This window comes from Gadus morhua, chromosome 16, assembly GCF_902167405.1.
Source record: "Gadus morhua chromosome 16, gadMor3.0, whole genome shotgun sequence".
Lineage (NCBI taxonomy): Eukaryota > Metazoa > Chordata > Actinopteri > Gadiformes > Gadidae > Gadus > Gadus morhua.
Window position 1 is genome coordinate 9,272,049 of NC_044063.1, and position 25,036 is coordinate 9,297,084.

Genomic DNA, 25,036 nt, shown 5'->3' on the forward strand with positions numbered 1-25,036 from the left:
ATATGGCCATCACTCTGTCTCTCACCTCAGGGTTCTACAGACACTAATTGGCGGTCTTTGTGATCGGGGGTTGTGAGTTTTTGAACAATTATGAGCAGCCTAGTGCTAACATTTTTTAGATAAATACAACTTTAAACTTTTGACTCAACAGAGAAGCAGCAGTATATCATGTATCCAAAATCATTGTTTTATCAATCAATTAATTCGATGTTCTTGGCTGCTTGACAGATACAGGATATTTTAATGTATTGGGTCTGTGGTAACTTGTGATAATGAAAATAGATTTAGAGAGAAACTATTAATAAAAGATGAGTGGACATTGGAAATGGTTGGTTACAGACCCTTTAGTTCAAGTTCACATTTTCTGGATTTGAATTATTTGCCATCATGATGATGGGTAGTATGGGACTCTAAACTAGGGGTTCTAAATAGAGGAACGCATATTTACAACGACACATATCCATAGTTTAGTTCACTGGGGGCAAATGGTTATAAATCCACATGTCAATCCAAAAATATTTGGGTAAAAACTTTATTAACAAATCAGAAGGCAAAGCAAAGCTTAGACACACTTCTACAATGCATGAGCCATATAATTTCTCTGTCCACCGCGAAAAGCACTACACCAATATTAGTTATAATAGTTTACTATAGCATCCATTGTTGTCACTAATAAATATTAAAATAACACAGCCACTCGCATACACTGCATAAGATAGATTCCGTTACTAGACCTTTGCGACATTTAGACATGCTCTTCCGAAAGTTATAGTCCCATCTAGTGCTGCATCAGCAGTCAGGCCACCGCATCAGTACCATCAGCGAACACCAGGGGGCCGGAGGACAGTGGCTGGATGGGAGGCTTGCAATAAACAGCCACTTCCGACGGTTGACAATCTTTAATAATCTTCGAAAGTTACAATCATCCGCCTATGCTTTGGGTTAAAGGTGGTTAGTTAAAGGTAACAGTTTGGGGGTTGGCTGGTTGTGATAGATATTGGGGCACAGTAAAGACCGACGCACAGAGACAAATATCATCCCAAGAATCCCACAGTCACTTCAAACAGCAGCCAGCCGTACGGAGAATAAGGTTCATGTTGGATAATATTATATTGGATATATTCAGGGTTTCAGTTGTATTTGGTCGACTGGTCTGTTTTTACAGTCACATTCAGGGAAGCACACGCTGTCAATGCAACATACTTTTTTTTTTCTTCTACTTTCTATTCCATACCACATTATCAATATAGTTTGTATTTCATACGACATCATCAATATATTCTCAACTATCAACACTTTATAAATGCTGCTGCTGCTGCTCTTAAACCGGCCAGGGATTGGTCAAGGTGTTTTAATAGGCACGGAAATGCTGCCCTCTAGTGGGGCAGGCAGGAGGACACAGTAACAGAGGAAGGGAAAAAAAAAAAAGAAGGATGCTGTTGCCGTGGTGATCGGCTGTTAGACGACGGCCCACTGCATGATGCTGGTGTCCTTCCCGCCAGTTGAGATCAGGTGACTGTCGTCGTGCAGGAAGGCAATGTTGGTCACATGACTGCTGTGTCCGCCATACTTGTGGCTTGGAGCCTGCAAAGGAGGCGGGGACAAAAAGATTGGTATTCAGTTTGAACATTTTACTGTTAAGGCCAGACAGTTATAGCATCATTTATAAATACAAAATAATACTAAGTAGCCCACTGCTCAATACTGCTTCTAAATGGACAAATGGAGTACAGAACAGATAAAAACATCATAAAACATTCATTAGGCTACTTTAAAGGTTGGGTATGGAATTCTCTTTTTTGGCCATTATTGCAAAATTACTTGAAATCCTTATCATAACCCACTTACAGACAATGAGTTAGAAGTACTAACATGAAAATTAAACCAGTCAATCATCTGTGGAACGGGCAGGGCTCGAAAAACTCCAGCCAATGATTTCCAGAACCAGAGTGGCATTGGACAGTAAGTACGTCAATCATCATCATAATTATTAAAAAATATTTCCCTCCTACCTCATTCGCACAGTAATATAGATATTTTTTAAAGGTTTCCATGAGATTTTTGGAAATACATATTATTTATTCTAACCATTCAATTTGTTTAATGACATGCCGAATTGCCGGAATTTTAGGGGAGGCAAAAAACAAGACTAGCTAAATGTTTACAAGTTAGCAACTCTGCTAATTAACAATTCATGTTGGGTTTTAAAGGTCTGAGGTTGAAGCTAGCATTTACAACGTCTAAAAGCAGCGTTTACTTTATCTGACCCCAAAGATAGTTTGACTCTGTGTGCTAGAACGCATACAACTGTAATGTTACATTTAGGGCATGAGGGCATAATGTTAAAATTGCCTTCAGTTTTTAAAGTCAAACGGACAGATGCAATAATCTTTGAGGTCAAGATAAGAAGCTAGCTAAAAACAACATGAATTTATTTTAAGAGGACCGTCTATTCCCTCACTTAAACCTTAAATAATGTCCTCATCCAAGCTGGTATGATTCAATACGAGAACTGTACTGAATGAAGCTCTGAGAAAATGACCTGCACTGTTATACCCCTTGACTATCACTAGAGGCAGTACTGAGCACGCTTGCGATTACACGCTACAGCTAGGACCGATACAAACGATCACATTTCAGCTCATATAATGGAGATGAGTCCCACTGACCCTTGGTTGAGAACAGGGGAAGGTGAACAAGTGCACTTTGCCAAAGTCGTCAGCAGAGGCCAGCAGAGAGCTGCTGTGGGACTTGCAGACGGCGTTGACGTCTGTGCCGTCCGCCCCATCAGGCCACACACCTGGAGGAGGGAGAGGGACAGAGGGGGGATAGGGACAGAGGGGGGAGAGAGAGGGAGAGGAAGAGAGAGGAGAGACAGAGACAGAGACAGAGACAGAGACAGAGACAGAGACAGAGAGAGAGACAGAGACAGACAGACAGAGAGAGAGAGAGAAGTAGAGATGAGTAGGGAGAGGGGGGAGAGAGATAGAGACATAAATAGAGAGGGGTAGAGAGAGATGGATAGAGAGGCAGGGATGGGTGGAGGGAAGGGAGAGGGAGAGAGAAGTCGAGAGAAGGGAATAGAGCGACAAATAGTGGGTAAGAGACAGAAGGAGGGATAAAGGTAGAAGAATACTTAAAAAAAAGAATCAACAAACACGATTGTGATCGTCCTACAGAAGCATGAACACAAAGACTGAACCGGACTTAAACACGTCTCTTTAGCAGTGAGACCCACCGAAGGCGTTGAACCCCAGGGTGCAGGTGTAGGTGGCCCACTCCATGTTGCGCATCGCGTCCATGCTGGTCACATGTTTACCACTAGGGGCCTCCCCTGGAGAGGAAGGGGAGGGGCACAAACAGGAAATACATCATTAGGCTCACCTAGACATTCATTACATATGAATATGTAATCACAACATCCCTTGATTTTTTGGTTTGTTGTTGTTGTTGTTGTTAGTGTGGGCCCGGGGGGACTTCTGTGAGTCTTGGAGCGGAGAACATGAGAAGATGTTTGACTCACAGAAGAGGATCTCGTAGTCTCCTGAGTTGGTGACCAGGTAGTGGCTGTCCTGCGACCAGTCAAGGTGAGTCACGAAGCTGGAGTGGCCCTGGAAGAACCCCAGGAGAATGGGTCCGTTATCGTTTCAATCTCTAGTTTATCTTCTATTTCAGATGCGCCCTTTCCCCATCAATTTTAACCCTTTATCAGTGTATTCCAGTCAAACAGATTCCTATACAAAGACAAAAAAATATTGTTTATGGATTATGATTGATTACAACTTTTTCTCACCGAGCATTTTCCGGCACGGCTGTACTTCCTGCCGTTCTCGGTGACGGCGTAGATGTAAACAAAGTTGTCATGGGAACCAACTGCCAGGTAGTTGCCATCTATGGGCAGAGGAATCTCCGAGTTAACATGGAACTTGAGAGACAGCGAGTGAGCGAGAACGTAAGAGAGTGTTGTATTTAATGTTCTCTAGTATTTTACCTGGAGAGTACTTGATGTTGGAAATGATTTCATTTCCATCGGTGTGCATAGAAACCAAGTCTCTGGTGTCAGTGTCCAGCACCAACCATCTGCAACACACACACACACACACACACACACACACACACACACACACACACACACACACACACACACACACACACACACACACACACACACACACACACACACACACACACAATTTGTCTCAAGTGTTGACTAAGTATGTCCCTCTGAGTTTGCAGACATGCGGAGGGGGTGTTACCTGCCACTCATGGTGCCCACTGCCACGACACCTCCACTGGGGTGGAATCCTGCAGACCTGCCTTGGTCCTGCAATACATGGAGGTACGCTACCTTAGCTCATTGCAAACTTTGTCATTCCAGTAAGTTTGTCTTTGACATCTTTGCATCATAAGTTAACCAATGAAATACAAATTAGTTTGTATATTGAGTGGAAAAAAATAAATAAATAGCATCTCTCTTCCTGTTGGCTCACATCAATGGCCTTGCTCCAGAGGGGCTGGTGGGAGTTGGTGTCCCAGAGCTGCACCAGTTTGTCCTGGGCACAGGTGATGAACTGCTCCATGGACGGATGGACGTCCAGACCCCACAGTTCATCTGTGTGCCCCTGAAACAACACACACATGTACACAGTACAGCCTGGTTACACTACACTCAGAAAGTATCCCAAAGACTGCCCAAATGAAAGAGCATAAACTATTTATGTTTTGACCCGATAGCCAAGTTAACCCTTTGGCACATTGAAATAATTGAATAGTTATGTTATATAATGTAGTCTTTTTAGCATTGAACCCTAGCTGTGTTGAGGTATGATTTGTCTTGACTCTGTGAAATGGCAAAACGCAAACAAAAATATACAAATCTCTGCATTAAAGTACAGAAATTAGGGATTGAGTGAGTGAGTACCTGAACGATGGGGGTGAGTGTGTCGGGGAAGGCGGCCCTGATGATGGCGTTCTTGGTGGTGCCAACGAAGAGCTCCCCTGGTTTCCCCTCGGACAGAGCCCTCACTGGGCCCAGAGGCTCCCCCACCTGGACAGACAGACAGACAGCTTAGAAACATCTCAATATGCATCCCTTTTCTTACAGCTGGATGTGTTGAAGAAAGATCTTCAACCATCAATCATGTCAGAGGACTCCGTCTCGATAAGGAATGGCCCTGACTGTAGCCCGCCTCCACCTCACCTCCATCTCCGACTGCTTGGTGTAGTCGTGGTCCCACAGCACCACCCGGCGGTCCTTCCCCCCCCCAGACACCATGGTGCCGTCCTTCAGCACCAGCAGGGAGAAGACCCCGCCCTCGTGGGCCCCCGCCACCGCCTGGCTGATGCGGCTCCCACCTGTCAATCAACGGAGCAGCCAATCAGAACATTGGAAAGAGACGGGACCCAGCTTCAATGGGACGTGGACATTATAAGACTGATGTGGTGACTGCCTGTCAATGAACACAACCAATGAGAACAGAGAGAGAAGAAACCCCGCCTCCGTGGGCCGTGGACATAAGGTGACTGATGTAATGCCCCCACCTGTCAATCAACAACATAGCCAATCAAGATAAAAGGACCACTACGTTCTTGACCAACCATCAAGTACATTTCTGTGTGTGTAACTTCAGCTAGAGGAGTAAGGTGTGAAGGACCTCCCTACAGAACCAGATGGGGAGCAGATGTTTAGGAGCAGCAGAAGGAGGAGTTGTGTACCCTTGGCCCAGACGTAGATGTTCCCACTGGAGTCTCCCGTGATGGCGTCTCCGTTCTCAGCGAACGCCACGCACAGGACGTACTTGGGCTTCTCGTGTTTCTACCGGACACAAGACGCTTTGATTTAATACATTCACTGGAGGTGATGATATGATCTATGTTCTGTTCAAACTAGTTCTGCTTGTATATGAATAAAAGTAGAATGTGCTTGAATAAAACCCCAACACACACGAACACACACACTTTTTTTGGTTCGGTGTTGCTCGACATTGTACATAAATATTATACATGCAAGTGCATTCAGACGGACCTCGAACAGGCCCTGTTTCTTGGTGAGGGTGTTGCCCTCCATGGTCCAGAAGTTGATGTGCGATTTGCCGCAGGTGACGATCAGGTTGGGGTCCATGGGATGGAAGACGGCCCCCAGAACCGAGTCGTTGGAGCACTGGGTCAGAGGAACATGGGGATACCGTCAGGTTTATACAACACTCCTTGTTCATTTCACTCATTATGTCAATGTGGTCATGGTTGTAACGCACTCATTCAAGATATTTACTGATATTTAGGTTTTATATAAAAAAATATTGTTGGTTATCACCAACGTGGTCAACCATTAATTGGCTTCTGATTGTTGGCCTAAAACAAATATTCCCCGAAAGACGGACACGTGTGAATTGACTTGTTCAATATGACATCATCACAACGTCTAACCATAGGGTAAGAGGTCAGAGGTCGCGGTTACCTTGACCTCAGCCAGCTGCTTCTCCTTCTGCCAGTTCCAGACGGACAGGATGTGGTCGTTGGCGTCGTCCACGGCACACAGGTGGGCACCGCCGTTCTGGAACCACGGCAGGAGAGGGTTACCCTACCTCATCACCAAGGGTCGTTCAATACCGAGTGACCCCAATGTAGTATTGGGCATTTTTTTGATTTTTGTTCAAGATTAACCCAAGAACACAAACCTAGATCAAGTTGAAGTCAACTGGATGGAACAAGAAACACAACCGGAGATAATTCATGGCAAAATATTAAAGTATTTTGCCATGAATTGTCTGATATACATCGACCCTGAAATGGGGGACAAGGAAGGCCGTCGCAGCCTTGTGGAGGAGACTCACAGACTTGGAGAAGGCCACGCAGGTGACGGCCCGGTCGAAGACCCCCATGCCCAGGACATGCAGGGTGTTGAGGCTGACGGAGTCCCACACGCGCACGTGGGGGTGGAGCACCTGGCGGGGAGAGCGAGACGCAGAGATATGTTTCAGAACTAAAAGGAGGAAATGATTCAATAAGAGGACTTCCACTCCTAACCATCGCCAATTTTAAGGACATTAGAAGCATCTAGATCTAATGAAATATGGATGACTAGGAGACCTACACCTGCCTTAGGAAAGACGTGTATTGCAAAGCATCCCGAGTAGGCCTACCACGTCGTTGCAGGTTTCATGGTAAACTGTATAAACACGGGACAGTGGCATTACACTATACCGATTTATCGCGTACCTTTCCGTCTTTGGAGTTGCCGGCCACTTGTCCCGTCGCTATGGTAACCATGTCAGGATGCACGCTCAAGCTAGGAACAAGACACGATGATTCAAATCAAGACCTAGTGAAAACTGCATTTATCATTGTTTTTTATCAAAACAGGGAACATGAAATGTCGATATGCCTGGTTCACTTTCCAAGTGCAAACTAGAGAAAACAGTCCTTTTGCTGATAGACGCGGTGCGCTGAGAAGGTGTCCAAACAAAGGCTCACCCATGTTTACACAGAGGGTGTATCTAAGGAACACCACCTCACACTGTCTATTAGGCCAGCTGCTGCAGAACACACATTCATATCCTATTATACGACTGTGGCTTCCAGTCTGTCCCACAATACACACACACACAATTCTCTCAGCACAGCCTTTGATCTTAATGCCTCTGGGTAATCCGTGATAGGACAGTGTGTCTGTGCGTGCGTGTGTGCGCGCGCGTGTGTGTGTGTGTGCGTGCGTCTCCTCACCACTTGACGTCGTCGTCGTGGCCCATGTAGTGCCTCTGCTGCTGCTCCTCTGTGTTCAGCAGCACCACCACGCTGGCGTTGAAGTACACGATCTCCCCCGTGGGCAGCAGGTACAGGTTGGAGCGGCAGTCCCGGCCGCGGTACCCGTAGCTGGGGGACACGGAGTCAAGGAAGGGAAGGGGGAGAGGGAGGGTGGGGGGCATAACCCGGGGGGTCTTGTTCCGCGGTCGACCCCCCCCCTTTGGCACAGCTGCTTATCAATCAATGAGCCTTGTAGCTAGTGGTGGTAATTAACTGGGGTTATTAGGGTCAACGTTACTGGGAGACGACTTCCTTTAAAAGCTAAACCAGCCTTGTGAATGTACGTCAAATAAACAAAAAACGCATTCATGCTCTTTCAATTAATTGGTCGATTTGAATTCATCCGTTTCTTTATTCATGTTTTGTTTTTTTAAACGGGGCAATGTTTACGATTCGTTCCCCATATTTATTCCGCTGATTATTCATGCATTCATCATTGGAAACCCTTGAATTCAAAGAGGTTCGTACACAATCATCTCTCTCACGCCGTCTCTCTCCCTCTCGCCCTGTTCTCCCTCTTTCCTGCTCTATCTCCCCTTTGTATCCTGCCTCATCCTTTTGCTCCGTTTCTCCTTCTCTCTCCTCCCTCTTACGCCTGCTGTGTCTCCCTCCTCCTTGCTCCCTCGTTCTCTCACTTCTCTGTGTAAAAGGATACACCCACTGCAGTTTGAGCTTGCGGTCCGGCGCTGCCCCCTTGTGGTCAAGGGTGTAACTGTCCCTCTGAGCGTCTGGGATGTGCATGGTGACCGGACGCCCTCTCAGGAACATCCTGACGTAGCCGTCCTCTGATCAGCGTGGAACAATTGAGTGAGTGGGACCATACAAAGGAGAAGGGATGAGTCATTGAAAAGACTTGGTTTCCCAACAAGCCACTGCTACAAACATTGGAATTTCAGTAGGTTGTTGTTTCGTAGCTGAGAGACCAATGTGACATTGGTGTCCCTTTGAATATATACCGGTAGTATAAATGTTACAATGCATAATGAGAAAACATGCAAATTACCTGCATTGAGGGAGCATTCCTTAGTTTTGCTGAAAAACAAAAACAGAAAAACAACACGTAGGAATGAATAGTGGTCAGTATAAATGACGTGTACATCTTGTTCCAAGATATCCGGGATTTTAATAAGCAATTTATAGTAAAGAAAGTTCAATAACCTGAAATGTTATTTCAGACCACATTCTTTTAGACAGTGGTGGCAACTTGCTTAGGAATATAGAGGCCAATTGATTTGCGTGAAAGTAGCAATCTACCAAACAGGAACATAATAATATTCAAAACAATTACATAACAGACTAAATGGTGTGCACTTTGTAGATTTCATGGAGATTTACGTTTTGAATTTATAATGTGGCCAAGATGAATATCGACACCGAGTGTTAGGGTGTGAAATAGATCGTCTGGCTAACGTTATTCACCACAGCAACTGTTTAAGCTCAGGGCAGGGCCAGACACTGGACAGACATCTGACACCACACTGCGTGCACGCTCACAATACACGATGGGTAATGAATTCTGGAAGCGCTTAGATCGATGATCAGACACCGGGAATGTCCCACATACAGAGCCGTCTTTTTTGAAACACACGAGCGTGGATTTACAAAGAGAGCGGAAGAGAGCCCACTCATGTGAGACAGTGAGATATCTGAATGGTTACTCATTTACCACATGACTGACGCCACAGCTTCCGGGACAACAGTGGAGGGGACAAGAACGCCAGCTGGAAGGCGTGGCTCATTTATTTATAGAGCACATTTCACATCCAAAGGCAGCCCAAAGTTGCCCCTTACCAACTAACTAACTAACCTAAAGAATAGGCAAATTCAATTTAAAAGGTTTACCTTATTAGAAAAACCTGTACCATATAATATGTAAATCATGTCGGCTATGAGTCATTTGGAAGAGATCACAGTCTAGCAGGTTAAACACCTCAAACTGCTACGGCGTGTTGGCAGCAAGCCATGCTTCAACCTGCACTCAAAAGCTTGCGGCAATCTACGGCGGGAAGCCTCAAACCAACCCCTTCCACCTTGTCGCCATGTCAACGCAACTAAACCGACCTGACAGCCCTTCCTGAATCAGCCGACCTGTCACCAACCAATCAGAGCTGCCCACCAGACGGCTCTCAAACCCATCCTGACTCGCCAGCCAGAATCAGACAGGATGCTGACACATCAAAATTCAGAGGACAGGGGCTAAATCACCATGGCGACAGGATTGAAAAGTTGAGACTGGATAACAGCGGTCTGCTCACACTTTGGGAGGCGTGTTTCACAAAGCCCTGTGGCTCTGCAGGGGAAGCAGGAGAAAGGACTACATGTTGTGTGGAATTCCCCTGACTTTACTACTTCAACATCAACTATTAAATCATAGTTATCCTCCATACTTGTATGGGGCAGGGACGTCTAGTGGCTAGACCATTGTCCTTAGTCTGCCGACTCCTTAATGTCCTGTGTCTGAATTCGGGTACAGGACCAGTTGGATTAAAGTGTCTTTATATATGGTACTGGGGGGGACGAACAAATCAATGCTAGTTATGTTGTTCCCTTTAGCTGACTGTAAACAGACACAACAACAGACCCAGCTAACTAACTAACAACGTAAAGCAAACCAAGGCCTCTGGCTCCTGGAGCTAGCCCCAGCATAGCACCGAGGAACCCAAACTACGTGGCTTGATGTGGTCCGAGGGCTCCAGAACCGCCCCGTGGAAACCACATAACACCCTGTTTGTCTCTCAACATGTTTGGATGCGTCTGCTCCACGGTTTAGAGGTGGGCTACGCTCTGGACCAATAACAGGGGAACATCGATGCAGAGCGAGTAATTAGTGCAAAGCATGCTGGGTAACTGGCAGCAGGACAATGGAGAGGGCAAAGCTCTCAGTAGAACTAGCAACCATGGAAACCTGGTCCCTGTTCCCCAGAGTGGAGTATAGTTTAGTAAAGTAAAATGCAAAGTTGTATTCAGATATTGATTAGCTTCGGATTCAAGGATATCACAGTGGCTTAGGAGGCAAACATTTTAGGGGTAGGGTGAAAATTCCTCTCGAAATGATTGCGTAAATGAACCATCTGGGCCGAGTTTAAACCAGTCATAGTCAATTAGGAGTCCCAATGAAAACAACCTGGATTCAGACAACCTGGTTTTTCTCAAAGAAAGGAAAGCCTAACCTTTCAATACAGTTAAGATCTCAAGGGATCATATATAATAGATTATATATTCTACTCTGCAGGCCCACAACAAGATGGTTTCACTGATGGCTGCAGAATACTCCCACTTAAAGTCCATTAGGCCTAAAGACTACACTGATGGACACACACACTGATGGACACACACACACACACACACACACACACACACACACACACACACACACACACACACACACACACACACACACACACACACACACACACACACACACACACACACACACACACACACAGGTTTAGATTTGACAAGATGGAGATAATTTCCTTACTCTACATTTACATAGATTGAGGACTTATCTTCTCTATGAAACGATTCATAGGTCATGCAAAATAATCAGATGTGCATACATTGTATGCGTGCGTGCTCCGTGCGCTGTGTCTGTGCATTCGTGCGTGCAAAGTCAGTGCTGTTTAATGAAATCTTGGTAATGGAACAGAATGCTCTTATTGGATCAGTCTTATATAATATCCCGCTAATCCTACACATCCATTTCCACCAGTGTGTTGTTGCTTGTGGTTTTATGGTTCCAGCTCTAGTGAGTGAAGTAAGGGCAGGGTGAGGGCTGAAACATAATTAGGTATGTTAGCTCACAGTTCCCAGGTCTTTGGTGCAGACCCGATGGATGGAGTGCGTGAGAGAGACAGTGGGAGCGAGAGAAAGATAGACATCCGGAGTGGGGGAGAACCACTGCTTTTTTTAAAAGCCTTTCCCTCATGCAGGAAAAGCCATCTGTTGTATCTGCACTCTCAGTCCGTCAGTCTGGTGCAGTGTGCTGTAAACCAGGAGGTCTGATCGATGCCGGTCTGAAATGATTGGATCAGAAACTCTGGCTGATCCGCCTCCTGGAGCTGCCCTGGTCCCTGAACCCATTATGACGGCCAAAAGATGGGACGGACGTTCTCCATCGCCCTGCTCTCTCCTTAATGACCTCCAGCCAGTTTGATGAGATTAAATGCAAAACATACTGTGATGTAATCCTCGACCTCCCTGCATCTCAACATAACGAAGGCACTCCATCCGTAAAGAACATTTCAAACTTGCTAGTGAGTTCCTACACTCCCTGAATCATATGATCCCTGCTCAATACTTTGTATTTTACCCACAACAAGATCCCTCTGGGATACACATTCCTTAGCACACAGCATGTTGCCCTTGATAGATAATAACCTCGCCCGCCTGGGGATTGGGACCCCGGGCTGGACACAGATGGAAAACTGGTCTGCAGCCAAATCGTTTCTTACAGCATAATCAGCATCGCTGGGTACATTGTTTTGGCCAGACTGAAAAGTCCATGTTGCTGCGCACAAATGTGTGTGCATGTGTGTGTGTTGACGATGTGATATAGATTGGATGTGACTGTTCGGAGAGCAATCAAGAGCCGGTAATTAAATTATAAGCAAATCTGCCATCCGACCTGATGTACAATTTAAGATATGCATGGTCATCTTTTTCTCATTCGTTTTTTATTTCATTGATGTTGAAAGTGCATGGTTAACATTAAGGTAATTAAGACTTTAATTATGAATGAATGAATGAATGAATGACTATATTAATAATGTTTATAAGATTGCAGATTCAACAATAAAACACACATCCAACAATCCTATGACTTTATACTATGCATGTCTATCGACGTGTTTCGTAAGGCTCTTCAAAGCATTCCCTCAGTGATCCAGTCCTCTAGCACGGAGTAACCCAGCACGCTTCAGTGTGCGTCTTTTCTGCAATCTGCATCTTATTGACACATTAGTCTATGTATTATTCAAGTTCCCAAGAAGAATTACTGCCCCTCCCCTCCCAACACAAGCTTTTCAGCGCATCAAAGGACCTGCGTGTCAACGCTGAGCAACATAAAACCACAACCTCCCTGCAGGCTGCAGCCAGACCCAAACACAAGGCGTCTAGGGTGCTACGAAGGCGCTCAAAGGATTTGAAGTAGCGGCTTAGAGAGTAACTAGACTTTACTTTAAGGAAGAGGAAAAAAAAAAGAATCCACATTGAGACTATGGCATTTGTGTTATTTACACTACCACACAAAACCTGAACTTCCCCAAAGTTAATTACACAGAAGCCCCTTCAGATTTGCATTCATTCACAATGCATACTGAAAGTGAAGCTTTTGGCTAGTTTGGAAACTGAAATAGAACCAAAATCTGCTTTGATTGAGCTACTCAATGAACTAAAAGCCTGATACACCATCCCCCCAAAATAAACATCTTAAAATCGAATGAAACCTTTAAACCTCTAACCCTAAAGACTTAGAAGTATTAACTCTCAGCAAGACATATCCTACTCTTAAGGTTCAAAATGACCAAGGCCAGTGTTGTATTTACCTCTGGGATCTCTTCATGGTTCCGTTAGTTAACTGTCGGCAGCGTCAAAGGGAGTTTCTTCTGCTCTGTGCTAGTCTCACACCCAAACTAACTCACTGACTTCCTTGTTGTCTCTGTAAAGTTTTTGCTGCGCCTGGTGGGGAGCTCTTGTCCAATCAAAAGGCACTTCCCTTTACAGGGTTGGCCCATGGCCTCTCACAAGGCCACACCCCCCTTTCTGCTTAAGCCTCAGTGAAATCTGATGCCTTGTGCAGAAACTAGACAGGAGGCAACATGAGGGGGAACATGAAGAGCAGACAGAAGTGACAAGACGTCAGATAATGTGGTTGTCAATCTAGTGATATTAGCCATCATGTCTGCAGTTTCTGATTGTGCTGAGAGAAGACTAGAGAGGACATCAATGATAAACATGATTATGACAGGGAGCATGAATCTAATGTGTGTATTTTTTACATTTACCCTTTCTGTAATGGCACGGTTGCGAAGAAGAAAAAGGAGGAAAAGAGGAACAGAAAAGAGGACATGGGAAGAGAAGAGAAGACAGACTATAGACGTGAAAATGAAAGGATCCCTGATCTGGACTCTCTTTATCCGTCGTGAACCACCAAGCTCCACTTTAGAACCATTATCTAAACGACCCAGCATCAAACAGAGGAGCAGGTCTGTGGTTTGACAGCCAGTTATTTACCAGATCCCTGTGAGTGGGGAATGAGCATGTGTCTCCCTGTCCCATGTGCTGCTGACGCTGAGTGAAGCTGGCGGCGCACACAATGCTAACCGGACAAGCCTTTCTGACTGATACATAATTCATTCCGACAGCTAACATTTAGCTTAGCATGGCGTAGCAGAAGCGCTGACGGCAGTAGTAAATAAGACACATGAGGATACAATTTTATAGGGAATGCTTTCTCTCTCTTGTCACGCACTAATGTTGTACTCCAATCGATTCCACTCTTATTTTCCACTTCTCAATCTCTTCCCATTCCAAAACAACACTCACAGCAGATGCATTATGGTAAAAAAAAAAAAACACAAAGCAAACATCAGTTCTCACAGCGCAACCTTTGATCCTATTGCCACTGTATCCATTAACAGTGTGTGAACTCAGTGTGAGTGTAAGTCTGCATGCGCGTTGCATGTTTTTTTGCGCGTGTGTGTGTGCATGCATGCGTGCGCCTGTGTGTAATAAGGAGCTAGAGAGAAAGTATATAAAAAAAGTATAATCCAGTCCATTCTGAAGAAGTATAAAATCATACTTTCTGGAGTAAAACAACAACAACAACAACCGACCACCATTGATATCTGCCACAAACATGCAGATCAAATGCAGAGCTTATGAACCCACAGACAATGTGATCAGGGTCTGGACAAATACATTGTATTGGGGGATGGGGAGGGGTTGGGGGGGGGGGAGAAAAACATAACCGCTCTACAAAAGGGTTTGTGTGTATCGGCGTTAATATTGGATGAAGCTGAAGATCATGTGATATGAACCGGGGGGTCACAGAGATACCTGAACTGTGTTAGAAGGAGAGCCAACAGGGAAGAGATGAGAAGGAGAGGAGAGAAGGAGAGAAGGAGAGGAGAAAGGGATAGAAGAGGAGGAACGAGAAGGAGAGAGGAGAGACGGAGTGGAGAGAAGGAGAAAAGAGGAGAGAAGGAGTGGAGAAATGAGGAGAGGGGAGAGAAGGAGAGAAAATAGTAGATAGGGGTGAAGGATAAAAGAGAAGGGGAGAGAAGGAGAGGAGAGAAGAGGAGGAGAGGGGAGAGAAGAGAAGGAGGGGAGAGAAGAGGAGGAGAGGGGAGAGAAGAGGAGGAGAGGGGAGAGAAGAGGAGGAGAGGGGAGAAGAGGAGGAGAGGGGAGAGAAGAGGAGGAGAGAGGAGAAGAGGAGGAGAGGAGGGGAGGGGAGAGAGGAGGAGGGGAGGGGAGAGAAGAGGAGGAGAGGAGAGGAGAGGAGGGGAGGGGAGAGAAGAGGAGGGGAGGGGAGAGAAGAGGAGGGGAGGGGAGAGAAGAGGAGGAGAGGGGAGAAGAGGAGGAGAGGAGGGGAGGGGAGAGAAGAGGAGGGGAGGGGAGAGAAGAGGAGGAGAGGAGAGGAGAGGAGGGGAGGGGAGAGAAGAGGAGGGGAGGGGAGAGAAGAGGAGGGGAGGGGAGAGAAGAGGAGGGGAGAAGAGGAGGGGAGGGGAGAGAAGAGGGTGAGAGGGGAGAGAAGAGGAGGGGAGGGGAGAGAAGAGGAGGGGAGGGGAGAGGAGAGGAGGAGGGGAGAGAAGAGGAGGAGAGGGGAGAGAAGAGGAGGAGAGGGGAGAGAAGAGGAGGAGAGGGGAGAGAAGAGGAGGAGGGGAGAGAAGAGAAGGAGAGGGGAGAGAAGAGGGCTACCTTTTTCCTCCAGAGGAGCTGCTGGAGGAGGTGGTGCGGCTGCGGGCCTCCCCCCCTCCCATCTCCCTCTTCACCAGGGTCAGGCGCTCGGTGGACATGCTCTTCCTGGAGCCCCGGAGGTCCGGAGGAGAACACAGTGGAGATCAGGGGACATTTTAGACGACAAAGTCAACAATTTAAGAGGAAAATATTTCAAAAATAACTGACAACGCACCGAATTGGTACACTCTAGTAAAGCATGATTCCCATTTGGATTCCAGAGCTTTTGTTGACACAGCGATGAGCGGCAAAGCCTTAGCAACCGGGTGTTCCCTCCTCCGAGTCTACTTTTGTCTATCCTAACCCCCGAGGGAAGTAACGATATCAGAGAAGGACCCTGAAGCTTTTAAACGAGATTCAAAACTGATAACGGAGCTGGGCAGATAGAAAAACATACAAGCCTTGTAGCACGGCTGGCTTGGAGGGCTGAGTGGGAGTGTCGATAGTTTGATTATTGTAACAAAGACAGAGGTACAGGTTGCCCAGTGTTTTTTTCTAGAATATATATGTTATATGAATTGATTTTTATTCACAACATTATCAAAATCACTATCGATCAGTAGGAACAGAGAGGAGCTAGTTGAAATGTTATACGTTGCAATTTAAGAAAGGATGGCTAGTCTTCATGGATGTCAAAATACTGCCCCCTAGTGGCATTACTGAGACATTTGCTTTGAAGGGGAACTTCATTAGCCTGGCTAATGCCAGACCAAGCTCAATTGTAGATAGCACGTTGGTCTGGGGAGGATGCTGTAATTTTCCTCAGCACAAGAGGCGTGACCAAGAGGCGTAGTTCAAACGACTCTGAACGTAATTGGCTGCTGTCGCTTCCCTGTCGTCATTGTGTTAAACCAGTCAATAGCGCGTCAGGGGGAAAAGCCAGCTTGGTGATTGGCTCCCGCAAAAGCGTATTGGAAGCAGAAAGAAATGTATTGCTCCTCTCCAGACCCTGCTGCAGGGCGAATTCAAATCGGCCGCAGAACGTTCTGGGGGTACCCAGTCTAGAACTCCATGCTATGCAGTATTTTTATGCACATGACATGACCATCATTAACAGCTACAAAATATTACAACTTATGGACCCAAAACAGATTCAAGATCACCTCTGTAATGTATTTGGTCATTCACTTATTTTTTTATTTTTTTAATCTCTTCATTCATTTATTTTGCTTTACATGATACATTTCCCAGAAAGACAGGGGCTAAGAATGGGACAAGTGGGGGCTCTGTCTGGATGTCTGGATGTCTGTCTCTCTGTAGGTGTGCTTACTCTGGCTGTCTGCCTCTCTGTCTGTCTGCCAGCCTATATGTCAGTCGGTCTGTCTGCATGTGTGCGTCTAATGTATGCCTCTGTCTGTCTATCTGTATATCAGTCAATTGTTTATGTCTGCCTGCCAGCCTGCCTGCCTGCCTGCCTGCCTGCCTGCCTGTCTGTCTGTCTGTCTGTCTGTCTCCGAGCCTGTCTTTCTGCCTCTCTGCATACCGTCTGTCTGTTTGCCTGTCTGTCTGTGTCTGGCAGCCAGCCTGTCTGCCTCTCTGCATACAGTCTGTACCTCTTCATGGACTGCAGCACGTCTTTCTTGGGGGACGAGGGGGAGGAGAGGAGACGCTTCTGCTGGACGTATCCGTTACTCAGAGGCCTGGAGGGAAGGGCCTGCAGCAGCTGTCTCACTGCCAGGGGGGGGGGGAGAGAGAGACAGGTTAAAAGAGAGGAGTGGTCTCACTGGCAGGGAGAGAGAGATGGGTTAAGAGAGAGAAGCAGTTTCATTCCCATGGATAGAGACAGACATTTAGGCAGAGGAGCTGTCTCACTGCTAGAGAGAGACAGACAGTGTTTTGGACCACACAAGATATCATATTCCTCCACAGAATTGAGGGAGGATATCTCTTTACAATCAGCCAATGTGGTTGGGATTTGCCCTTGAACAGAATCTGAGCCCCATTACATATCATGGATGATTCATCGCCTTTACCATGGACAAGAACACATCCTTCAGAAAAATCAACGTGTATGTATCCTTAACTCTCAACATTGTTTTCCGAACCAATCATACATTACCTACAGAAAATAAAAAGTACATCAAATTAAATAAATAATTCCCCGCTAATGTACCTAAGCTATGAATTAAGTCCTCTCAGCGCCACCTCGACCCCCTGCCCTGCCACCTCCTCATATACACACCTTTGAGGGGGGCGGCCGGGGCCGAGTTGGACAGGGGTCTCCTGTGGCCCCCGGGGGCCTGGGGTCCCCCCGGCGCGGCGGCCCCCGGGCCCTGGTCCTCGCAGCAGCCCAGGCGTCGCAGGGCGTCGGCCAGCGCCGCCTTCAGCAGCTGGATCTCGTCCTCCTGCAGCTGCAGCCGCTGCTCCAGCTGGGACACCCGGTCCTCCATGTCCAGGTTACTGCTGGCAGACACCGTGTCATCTGGGGGACAGGGAGGGACAGGGAGGGAGAGAGGGTGAGAGGGAGGGAGGGAGGGAGGGACAGGGAGGGAGAGATGATAGAGAGGGTGAGAGGGAGGGAGGGACATGGAGGGAGGGAGGGAGGGAGGGACCGGGAGGGAGAGATGAGAGATGGTGAGAGGGAGGGAGGGAGGGAGGGAGAGATGAGAGATGGTGAGAGGGAGGGAGGGAGGGAGGAAGGGAGGGAGGGGGAGGAGAGAGAGCGGGAGAGAGGAAAGAGAGGGGGAGAGAAAGATGATAGAGAGGGTGAGAGGGAGGGAGGGGGAGAGAGAGGGGGAGAGAAGAGAGAGGGAGTGAGAGGGAGGGAGGAGAAAGCGAGGGGGAGAGAGAAAGATAGAGGAAAGGGTAGGGATGATGGAGAGGGGGAGATGGAGGGGGGAGAGAGATGATAGAGAGGATGAGAGGGAGGGAGGGAGGGGGAGAGGGAAGGGGGGGGGGAGAGGGAGAAAGAGAGAGAGAGAGAAAAGGGTAGGGAGGAGTGAGAGGGGGAGAGGGCAAGAGAAGAGAGAGGGGGAGGGAGGAGAGGGAAAGGGAGGAAAGGGAGACGAAGAAAGAAAAGAAAGAGGGAGGGAAATAGGGGGAGAGAGATAGGAAGGGAGAGAGGTAGGGGGGAGAGAGAGCAATAGAGAAAGATGGGGGAGGGAGAGAGAGTGGGGGACATGCAGACAGACAGACAGAGAGAGATAGAGGATATTTTAAATAAATGTCCTACAATTTGTCTATGTGTATTCCAGGGGACGTTGGTGTGAGTTTCAAAGTCAGTGAGTCACAAACACACTATTTGCTTATAGAGGATTAAGGTCAGCAAGCCGCACCTGTAGGTCTAGTGGAACTGGGGGGGGAGGGGGGGGGGGGTAAACTGAACAGTAGTTATTGTTAGATAAGTATAGTGCGTGTGTGCGCGCGTTCATGCATGTGTGCGAGTGTCCGATAAGGAAGGCTAGTTTCAGACCCTGCAGTTTGTGGGCAAGAGATGGAGAGAGAGGTAAAGAGAGAGTGTGTCTGTGTGTGTGAGAGAGAGCCCCCCAAGAGGAGGGGGTGGACAGAATTCGTAAATATGCACTCCACGGATCAGACAGGGAGACAGGAAGTCCATGTATGCCCTCTGTGTATTTGCCATGCCACTGCCTGGCTGAAATGCTCTTAATAGGGATGAGTATTAGTCAAAGTATTATGTCAATAAGGTCAGCTTTGACTACCATTTAGTGTGTGTGTGTGTGTGTGTGTGTGTGTGTGTGTGTGTGTGTGTGTGTGTGTGTGTGTGTGTGTGTGTGTGTGTGTGTGTGTGTGTGTGTGTGTGTGTGTGTGTGTGTGTGTGTGTGTGTGTGTGTGCAAAGGAACGAGAGAGAGAGAGAGAGAGAGAGAGAGAGAGAGAGAGAGAGAGGGAGAGAGATTTCCCCGTCTGTTATAGATATAATTATCTATAGCAGAGCAAAAACAAATTGTCACTGTACTCTCTCCAGCTTTCTCTCACAGTGGGATGGTGGGGGGCTATGACATCATCCAGAGGCATACTTCCAAACCCTGATTATTAATCTGTGGCCCAAATCACCAGATTACGACCTGGTGGTAAGAGTCGAACCCAACCGAGGGAGATTGGACTACATGTCTATCCCCCATTCTGCTCTAAATTCTCCCCTCCATCCCTGACGCTATGAAGCCTTCGTCTCTAAGATGACATCACTAAGCCAAATCTAATCAATACGATTACTCAACGCAAAATTAGATGGAACGGAGCCGAAAACGACTTCACTACTATACTGTAAAATACTCCATTATGTTGAACTAAAATTTAAATACAATCAAACATAAAACCGTTGGTGCATTATATAATCAAATCTTTAAGATAAGAGGCCTTTGTTTTGAGAAATTGTCATGCATATTATCCTTCTTGTACTGTTACTCCACCTGAATCCTCCCTAAAAGGCTGCAAATAACTCCATTGTTATCTAAAACAAGGGAAAGTTATGCTGATGGGTGATAATGCTAGTGGTTCAGCATGATGCTACTGCTTGCTAACAACTCACATATTGAGCGCTAGCCATGCCTATCACCTCGGAGGGCAGACTATGCTAGCTGGCTAGTTGGGGAAACAAAGAGCCAATTGACAGTTTATCAAACCCACAGCCTAAGGGAGAGGCCGAGAGGTAGGAAGAAAGGTTCACATTTACATGATATAAGGATGTGGTGTAGATTTACAGCTAACCAAACAAAACATGTAGATGTTATCATCAGAAGGCTCTCCATCACTTACTTCCTTGTCAATGATGGTGCTCTCATTAGTTCCATTTGAATGAACACACACACACACACACACACACACACACACACACACACACACACACACACACACACACACACACACACACACACACACACACACACACACACACACACACACACACACACACACACGTGTTAAAAGGACTGGCCAGCACAATCACCATTTAGGAAATGAGAGAGTTGAGGAGATATCAGGAGACAGAGAAAGAAAAAACAGAGTGAGTGAGAGAGATTAAGACGGATAAAGAGATCCAGAAAGAGACGGAGAGACAGAGAGATATGGAGGGACAGAGATGGAGAGACAGAAAGAGATGGAGAGAGAGAGCGAGACAGATGGGACAGAGAGGATAGCTTCATGGACAGAGGTCGGGTACATGGAGAGAATGGAGGGTGAATATTAATATCTAGGATGCAGTGGAAGTCCACTCTTGTCTCCTACCTGTCATAGTGTCACAGAAAGGCCTACTCACTCTTCCTGTCAGTCAGTCAGTAAGTCAGCCAGCCAGACAGACAGACAGGCGGCTGGGGCAGTCAGTCAAGCAGGCAGAGAGTCCGTTCAGTCGGTCAACGCTGCTCTCCACTTGTAAACTCTCTCCCTCCCCCCTCGGGCTTGTATTCTCACCCCTGGCTCCGCTCGGTGCTCGCTCGGCCACACACTCTCTCTCTCTCTCTCCCTCTCACACACAGACCCAGACACACACACACACACACATATCCTCGGCCACTCCCTCTCCATCCTCCTCACCCCTCCCTCCACTTGTCCTTTACTCACTCTCACTTTCTCTCCGGGTCTTTCTCTCCCTCCCTCCCTCTCTCAGTCCCCTCCTCCTCCTCCTTCTCCTTCTCACTTTCTCTCCGGGGCCTTACCCTCCCTCCCTCCCTCCCTCTCTCAGTCCCCTCCTCCTCCTCCTCCTCCTTCTTCTCACTTTCTCTCTGGGTCGTTCTCTCCCTCCTTCTCTCAGTCCCCTCCTCCTCCTCCTTCTCCCTCTCATCCCTTCCTCCATGCCTTCTTATTTAGCCACACCTCCCTCCTCTCTTGCCTCCATCCCTGTCTAGTAAACTCTGGACGCAGAGCCAGTGGCAGTAAGGGGGCGGAGCCTGGCCCAGGGCCAGACCAGCAGCCATGCGTTTTATGCACACACACACACACACACACAGCATCAGCAGCAGGATTTGCACAGCGAGGCACTACAAGGAAGAGATGCTGGAGAGCACGACCACACACACCCACACCCACACACACACACACACACACACACACACACACACACACACACACACACACGTACCCTTTAGCAAGCGTGTAGGTATTCACCATGTGACATGAATTATCCAATCAAACTACGTAAGATATCCGATATCTGCTCCCAGCCGATGGTAATCTAACTGAGATCCAACATGGATGCAAAGCCAGGTCAGGCTAAGCCAGTGCTGTGTGGTTGATGTAGGCTCACTTAGGTAACAACGCGTCCAATCTAGCATTAAGATACAGAGAGACAGGCTGCGTATTAACACAAGGTCCTATCCTAATCTGTATGGAAGAGCCTGAATGAAACAACACAATCTCTAATTTGGCACTGGGGTGAAGAGGAAGTGATTGCCCTGTCAGTCACTCCAGAAGGAGACCTGTCCATCAAAGTCCTCACCCATAGAAAGAAGAAAGAAGCCCCTCCTCTCACTCTGTCTAACCTTTCAATGGAACAATATATAATAAACACTGATGCTAGTACAGTTCATGTGATTAGAAGCTGTGAGTTCAACCACATCAAGATACAGGATACTACTTGTATATCGCATCTGAATATCCTGCCTCAAAAAACGGCTTCTTCCCCTATGACATTTGGATATTCAAACCACTACACCTCCTTCCCTCTGGATTCAATTCCATGCAATGCTGGCAGTGCACTTTATGATATAAATGTTGTTGTTATACGTTGTCTTACTGTTTGAGCTGAAAAGATTATGCCAGCCAACTGATGCTGTAGAGTATTTTGCGGTCTTTATTAATAACCTCTACACTGCAAGCATCTAGAAGTCGTTACAAAGTGTGATACGGCACTGCAGCATTGGCTTCAACACCTCAGTATTGCGTTTGTTAAGATGCCACTTTACAACCCCCCCCCCCCCCCCCCCCCCCAACCTCTCTCTCTACCTCGCCTGACAGATGGTTACAACGGTACAGCTGCAACGATAAGAGTCTCTGTGTGTGTGAAGGAAGAGGAGAACATAACAGCCTACATGCAAGATGGCTTGGGGCTGTACTGTGTGTGTGAGACCTGAATGACTCCATCATTCCTGTTGTATTATTCCATTGTTTCTTGTCTGAAGAAACTTTCGCAGATGGCCATCCGTGCTCTGCAGTGCACCAGCTGCTGAACAGTCAATGTTGGAAAGATAACGTTTTACTTCCTCTTTGAGCCTCTGTGATCCAATGCATGGGAACCATGTTGACCCGAGAGTCCACAAGCGTGGCACTAAATACTTGGTTGTCAGGTTGGTGAATACTTCTTCCTGGGTTCTTACCACGTTTTACATCAACGTCATACTGTTATCCTGAGCGAGTTACGGTGAATGCGAGATGCATGTCGTTAAGGAGCAGGTAGGCATACCATGGTAACCGGTAGACCACGAACATTGGGATACTATCACAGACGTCAAACGGTCTGAATACTTTGAGTCGATGAAATCTTATGTAAGAGCAGAGTGACACCAAATTAAAAAAGGAGGGATGGGGTTAGGGTCAGGACTCAGGAGGGGGTCTGTTACGATCCAAGATGACAGAGGACTGGCTTGGATCAAACACAAAGACCCCTGGCTAGCTTGCCACCTGCCATTCAATATGGCAAACACACACACACACACACACACACACACACACACACACACACACACACACACACACACACACACACACACACACACACACACACACACACACACACACACACACAATCAAAGAGGAAGGTATGAACAAAGCGTATAATATTCAAATACATCCTACTGATAAAAGACCCGCTGGACTGTTGTCGGCAGGGAGAACTTTGCATGTAATTAAAGCAGTCTGCTACTACAGGTAGCTTCTGAAAACACCTTATAACGCTAGGGAACTACAGTGCATTATTATATTAAAACAAATCCAGAAACTGCTGTTCATCAATGAATATGGGCTGTGGAAGTTAATTCATTTTCAAAGATGGAATGGATTCACTTCTAAATTGCCTATAGATCAACTGTTTAAATGCGTTATTAAAAACTGAATAAAATAACATTGTATTACCATTTTTCAAATAATATTTTTCTGATATTTTTTACGTAGGTTTCTAGCCATGCCTTTCGATTTATTATCTCCAATTGCACTTCACGTTCATGTGTGCAATACAATCTAAGCCGGTCTACGTGGATCCAGTCTGGCTGTCTAAGTGGCCGAAAACAATTCAAATCGATCCGTGCTCAGGTACACAGGTTGGCCCATACACGTCCGGACAGGAATAACTCAACTAAGCCATGCATCTGGCCACTACGGCAGGACATATTAAACGTCTACACGTGATGGAATACGACAGTGAGACAATGTGCTTGGTCTTTTTCAGCAGATGGAATAACGTTACCGTTGTTGCAGTACTGTAGCAGCAGGTTAGTGCTGTCATACAGGCTGCCGCACGAAGCCACCCTGTCAGTCATCCCTGCTGCCGCTCTCTCGTCCACCGTCTCCACCTTACGGTACAGACGCCGTAATTCCTCCTCGCCTGCACGTCTCCCCTGCACACCTTCCCGAGTCCTCCGTTTCCCCGACATCCAGATACATAAAACCACAACACACCTCCTCCGCCACCTTTCATTCCCACTTTCCCCCCGCAAACACTTGCACCGACCAACACCTCCCCCTCGTTTACTGGCGAAGATCTACCCGCGCTTTGCACCGCTGTTACTATAGCAACAGCCTCTCCAACGGCACCGGTTGGTCAGTCATTTAATAAGGGTTGTGGAAGACACGACTAGGAATACAAATATGAATTGTGTTTTTTCTCGATCATAGACGACTTTATCTCTGCGAACTAGAAGCTTAAGTTGGTGGTGTTTAAGCTTAATAATGATAGCGTGTGTAATGTTAGCTGAAGTTCCTCCAGGTAGCCTACTCGGTTTCAGCGGCTCCTTTGAGGGCCGATTGAATTATTCATAGATGAAAGGCGAAGCCTACCACACCTGTCGCGCCGGACCCTAATTGATATTGCGTGGTCACGTGAGGCAATTTTTGAGCCGTGGACCTCAACGACTTTTTCTACACAGCTACGATTGGGTCTACGTTCAGTTTAATTCAAGACAATAATCAATACATGAGCCAGACTTGTCTAATCGCCCAGAAAACAACAACAACAACAACAACCACAACATCAGAAAACAGTGTAAACAGACGTGGTTGGAGTTTGTCATTGTACTACCAGCAGGCACCCAAGAGAGGGAGACAGAGAGCTACAACGTCTGATGTTTATGCCATAAAAGCATAACCAAAATATTTAGTTAAAATAAAGAC

At 46.8% G+C, this 25,036-nt stretch overlaps 1 protein-coding gene across 3 annotated transcripts; it reads right to left on the reverse strand.

Moving 5' to 3' along the window:
* Positions 1–515: 515 nt before the first annotated feature.
* Positions 516–24,417, reverse strand: eml2 (EMAP like 2). Of its 3 annotated transcripts, none has more exons than XM_030380742.1 (22): positions 24,114–24,417; positions 17,945–18,184; positions 17,316–17,433; positions 15,724–15,828; positions 8,807–8,835; positions 8,459–8,588; positions 7,723–7,872; positions 7,219–7,288; positions 6,834–6,944; positions 6,458–6,553; positions 6,026–6,160; positions 5,716–5,815; positions 5,201–5,355; positions 4,922–5,047; positions 4,491–4,622; positions 4,257–4,324; positions 3,992–4,080; positions 3,794–3,891; positions 3,524–3,611; positions 3,239–3,334; positions 2,670–2,800; positions 516–1,584 (listed from the first exon to the last, which is right to left on the reverse strand). In XM_030380742.1, the coding sequence occupies exons 1-22, from the start codon at positions 24,298–24,300 to the stop codon at positions 1,459–1,461; spliced, it is 2,580 nt and encodes an 859-aa protein (XP_030236602.1). In that variant the 5' UTR covers positions 24,301–24,417; the 3' UTR covers positions 516–1,458. The 3 variants fall into 3 exon arrangements, with proteins under 3 accessions (XP_030236602.1, XP_030236603.1, XP_030236604.1); XM_030380743.1 differs by lacking the exon at positions 24,114–24,417 and adding an exon at positions 20,945–20,966; XM_030380744.1 differs by lacking the exons at positions 15,724–15,828; positions 17,316–17,433; positions 17,945–18,184; positions 24,114–24,417 and adding an exon at positions 13,350–13,491.
* Positions 24,418–25,036: the final 619 nt, after the last annotated feature.

Excerpts from the sequence above, each read along its gene's own strand:
- eml2 (XM_030380742.1), bottom strand. The coding sequence starts at position 24,300 with ATGTCGGGGAAACGGAGGACTCGGGAAGGTGTGCAGGGGAGACGTGCA. Across the intron at positions 5,356-5,715 it reads CATCTACGTCTGGGCCAAGG|GTGGGAGCCGCATCAGCCAG; the intron begins GTACACAACTCC and ends GTTGATTGACAG. Across the intron at positions 4,623-4,921 it reads CACTCACCCCCATCGTTCAG|GGGCACACAGATGAACTGTG; the intron begins GTACTCACTCAC and ends GTGTTGTTTCAG.